The sequence below is a fragment of the Triticum aestivum genome, chromosome 5A, assembly GCF_018294505.1.
Source record: "Triticum aestivum cultivar Chinese Spring chromosome 5A, IWGSC CS RefSeq v2.1, whole genome shotgun sequence".
NCBI lineage: Eukaryota > Viridiplantae > Streptophyta > Magnoliopsida > Poales > Poaceae > Triticum > Triticum aestivum.
In genome coordinates, this window is record NC_057806.1 from 361,776,164 (window position 1) to 361,780,989 (window position 4,826).

The following is a 4,826-nucleotide window of genomic DNA, read 5'->3' on the forward strand; positions in this document are numbered from 1 at the left end:
AAGTGGGCATTCTATATTGTACTTCCAGCAAGTGTTTGGTGTAACTCATTGTACACAATCTATCGTAGAGGCTTCGTACAAAGTCAACATCTTTAGCAATGTAGCAAGCAGCAGTAAGGAGAAAGTATGACCAACTAAGAAAGTCTGGAAATGGTTATCAGTAACATACGTAGATAATGGCAGAATATGACACACATTCTTATAAAATAAAGAATATCTTTCTCTTTACCAGTGATGATAGCTGGTTTTCATCCCTAATAAGTAAACCGTGTTCTATTCCCGGGAGCAAGAGAGAAACCAATGATTAAGATTCTATTAGTTTTGCCGCCTCGTCAATAACCAAGATGCTTATAGGCATCCCACTTTGCAACCTGGACAACTCAAATGAACCAGAAGCAGTGCAAAATGTGAATTTTGCTTTCTTCAAACACAAGTTCCTAATTGAAGATTCATTCTCTTCACATGGGAGCCACATTTATTAGAGATCCATGAGGGTTTTAATGCACATAGATTTTATCTCCGAAGGGTTATGTAGAGAGATGTCATGGTCAGGCAAATCCTCAGTTACATCATCTATCAGGTCATGATGACCAATAGAAGGATCAGTAAGTTTGTTGGAGGGCTTGAAGATTGCAAAAAGATCATCATCAGAGAGATCATCTACACATAATATCTGCTGCACTTTATTTACCAAACTTTTCATAAACATCATCTTTGTCAAAGTTCTTGCCTAGGGTATCTGCTGGAAGATGGTCGAAGAATGTACCAATACAAGTTACCAATTCTTTTGCTAAACTGCTGAAGTTACTTGTAAAATACTTCTTACAAGTGGGGCTGCATTCTTTACTGCTTGCTTGTATATCTAGGGACATTTTGTACCTAGAAGTGCAATGTTTTAGGAATTTCAAGACAGAATCCACGCAATGCTTCCACCCAACTTCTTGGCTGATGCACCTCAACAACTTCTCGACACGATCATCCAATATATTTTTGACTACTCCTTGCAAATGTGGAGACTGTCCTTGTTTTTTTCCTTTTGGAAAAATTGCAGGTGGTCCTTGTTTCCATTTTTTTTGAGGATTATTGTTGCCATATAAATGATTTTTTAGCCAAATATTTTTTTGAGACAAATATAAATGATGTTACCATTTTTTTGAGAACATATAAATGATGTTACCAAAGGAATAATGATGGCTTAGAGGGCCCGCGGGAATGACCCGGCCCAAACAGGCTGTACCAACTGGGCCAGCTCTCCCTTAACCCGTAAGGCCCAGCCCACCCAGTTACCCCTTTCCCGATCCGAGGTTGCTTGTTCTTCCTCGCCGGCGCGCCGCCATCCCCTCTCCCCGCGACGGCCAGGTGGGCGGCAGCGTCTCTCTCCCCAGTCCCCACCTTTCTCCGACGCGAAGGGAGTTACCAGTCTGCCGCCACTCCTCTCACTCCGCCCCGGCGCGAGCTTGCCCCCTCGCTGGCCTGCTCCATCCGTCCATCTGCGCTCGTGCCGTCCCTCGCTCCGGCGTATAGACTTCTGAAGCGAACCCACGCTGCCGCCGCCATTGTGAGTGCCTCCTGTCCTGGCGCTCTAAATTTCGGTGAATCCGTGCATGATATTAGGCGCGCACCTGACTTGTTCGATGAAATGCCGCGTCGGCACGTATGCCTCGGGTTGACTCGTGTGTTGTGTTGCTGGCTTACTGCAGCGTTCGAGCATTGCAAGCGACGGTATCAAGATCTGGATCCTGGAGTGCCTGGGAAATGAGTGCAGGTGAGGACCTGTCTTTGTGATTGATCTCCTATGCTCCTGTTGGTTCATGCTTACAGTTGTTGGCTTCACGCATCTGACAATGACCAAGAGCTTTGGCTCCCATTCGTGTGTTGCCGGTTTTCTACCCCATGACTAACTTGCAACATGATACTAATGTATGAAGCTTTGAATAACCCGTGTGGGTTTTAACAGGTGGAGCTTTTGGTGGAAACAGGGGAGTGAGGCCTGTACCTCCTGAAAAGGGTGTATTCCCTCTTGATCACCTGCATGAGTGTGACCTGGTAAGTTTTAATCGTTTTGTTTCTCATAGGGTGTAATGTTAGTGAGTGTTATATGAGAGCTGCCTCTTCAAACAGGAGAAGAAGGACTATCTTGCCTGCCTGAAATCAACAGGGGCTCAGTCTGAAAAATGTCGGATGTTCTCGAAGAAATACTTGGAATGTAGGATGGAGAGGTTAGCTTGCTTACTCCCCGTGTAATAATTTCAGAAGTAACTACTTGTATTGTAGTATTGTAGTTAGCTCAACCTCTTTTTTGGCACATCCATGACTTGAAGAATTTATGTGTAATGATTTAGGGTGTGTTTGGTTCCTAAGCAAACTTAATATTGGCCTTGCTAGGCAAGGATAGGTGTTTGGCATCAAAATAGAAAACAAAGCGAACCAGCATGCATGGGTTATATATATAATCTTGCCACAGTAGAAAAACAGTTTATTGCTGCAGCATGAACCACTAGTTTTGGTAGTTGAGGGAAGAAACAGTTTGTTGCTGCATTAGCCTACAGCAAACCAAGCCTGACGTCCTTCCATGTTGTCTTATTTGCCTCCTCTGGCGGTATGTCTATTTGATGGTTGCATGAAGCAACCAATGTTGCCAACCAGGCAACCACAAATATGTAACTACTAGCTTTAGCCTTTTAGGAGATGTTTAGTGCTTGCCGTAGTTGATTTTAAGATATTTCGCATGATCGTTCTAGTAATAGTTAAAGTTCTGCCACTTGCAGTCGTATGAGTCCTTACCAGCTTTGATGTCTGAAATCCACTATTCAAGCTCATGAACAAGATGCACTTTTATTATTCTAATTTCTTGGTTTGTTGCTGCTCTGTCCTGTAGGATTCTAATTCATGTTGTTCTTGTACAATCCAGAAACCTGATGGCGAAGCAAGATATGTCAGAGCTTGGGTTCAGTGACAAAGACGTTTTGGTCACACCTTCAGAGGAGAACCACAAACTGCAGAGTCCAGCAAGTGATTCGAAAGAGAGTAAATAGCTGGTAAATCTGCAAGCTCCTTATTCGTGAGAAAAAAAGAGAATAACAAGGAGAACTGACACTGAGATAACATGTGTTTGTGTAATTCGACAAGCTCTGTGTGTGGGATATATTATGGATGCAGAGGAGTGTCTCGTGTTATTTTGCTAGTTGTCTGATAAACTAAGTGATAGACCCATGTGCCTTTTTGGATTGTACTCCTTCCGTTCCATAATGTAGTTCATAAAGATTTTTTGGAAAGTCAGAATTTACAAACTTTAATCGAGTTTATAGATAAAACTATTTATATCTATGACACGAAATATATATATATATATATATAATATGAAAACACGTCTTATGATGTATTGTGTAATTAGTATTCTAGATGTATATGTTTTTCTCTACAAATTTGATCAAATTTTGTAATGTTTGACTTTTAAAAAAAATTGTGGAACGGAGGTAGTATTGCAGATTTTTTTTTTCTTCTGTCCTTTGATCGAACGGAATGGCACTTGTAAAATGATATTGTTCCCTTTTACGCCCAATCTCTTTGAAATTGGAACATCTACTTCAACTTTCTTTTAACACCTGGACACACACATAGCGTAGGCAACGGCCTTCTCTCCCGAAGGTTGTGCTTTCCCTCGCTTCCGCCAGTTGCTTTGCTCTCTGGTGGCAGGTCCTCCCTTCTCAGAAGATTGATGTCACTTTCTACTACACATGGTCGCTGGCCGCTGCAGCCTCCTCCCTATACGGCCAGCGTTGTCGAACCCTTTGACGTCAGCGGCTTCTTCCTGTACATAGCCGTTGCTGCCTTGACGTGGGACGCTCTACGTTGATCGTCAGGTAAGCCAATCCTGTTAAAGCACTTCAGTTCTTTGACGGTGGTACTCGCCAGAATTGATTGGCTCGCTTTATTAGGATTGTTCCCCTGGTGATGTCTAGGGTTCTTCGTCCTCTCGTCGGGTCGCCTTGACGTTGAGTTTTTGTTTACTCTGAGTTTCTTCCTACTCATCCTCTCCTACTGCGACGCGGGGTGCCTCAAGTCTTGGTTAACAGAGGTTAGAGAGAGTTTTCTACGGGATAACAATTGGCAGATCATTGCTGGAGCACTGGAAATCATGGGGTGGAATTGCTGCGGGATGAATTCAGCTCGGGCAGTTCGTGCATTTTTTGGAGGTCCAAAGCAAATAAAGCCAGATGTATGTTTTCTGTCTGAGACACATCTGCCGAAAGGTAAGGCGGAAAAAAATTCTGAATAGAACGAGTTTCCAACATTTGATTGCTAATGAAAGTCATGGGAGGAGTGGGGGTCTTGTGATGTTGTGGAGCGATGAGGTGAAGATGGAAGAACTAAGTGTAGAAGTGCATGTTCTAACCAATGCAACCAAAAGATCGATATGATGAAAGAGACTAGGCAGCACATTATACGTCAACACTCCCCTCACGTGTGGCTTCCTCAGGCCTAAACGTGGACCGAAAGTGGGCTGCAATTTAATTGCGCCAGCCGGGTCTTGAACTCAAGACCTCTTAACTCCGATATCATGTAGAAGTGCATGCCGCAATTTAATTGCGCCAGCCGGGTCTTGAACTCAAGACCTCTTAACTCCGATATCACGTAGAAGTGCATGCTCTAGCCAATACAACCAAAAGACCGATCTGATGGAAAAAACTAGGCAACACATCATACATCAACACTAAGTACAACTAATCAACACATTGATGTTGTGGCGGAAGGGGGTGAGAAGTGGAGACTCACTGGTGTAAATGTGGAGCCTAGCTAGGAGTTGAAGGATATAACCTCGACTG

At 43.4% G+C, this 4,826-nt stretch overlaps 1 protein-coding gene across 1 annotated transcript; it reads left to right on the forward strand.

Annotated features, from left to right (window-relative positions):
* Window positions 1-1,260: 1,260 nt before the first annotated feature.
* LOC123106920 (cytochrome c oxidase assembly protein COX19) lies at window positions 1,261-3,296 on the forward strand. Its single transcript, XM_044528948.1, has 5 exons — window positions 1,261-1,558; window positions 1,701-1,765; window positions 1,958-2,046; window positions 2,122-2,219; window positions 2,912-3,296. Exons 2-5 carry the CDS (start codon window positions 1,756-1,758, stop codon window positions 3,033-3,035), a joined length of 321 nt encoding a protein of 106 aa, XP_044384883.1. The 5' UTR covers window positions 1,261-1,558; window positions 1,701-1,755; the 3' UTR covers window positions 3,036-3,296.
* Window positions 3,297-4,826: the final 1,530 nt, after the last annotated feature.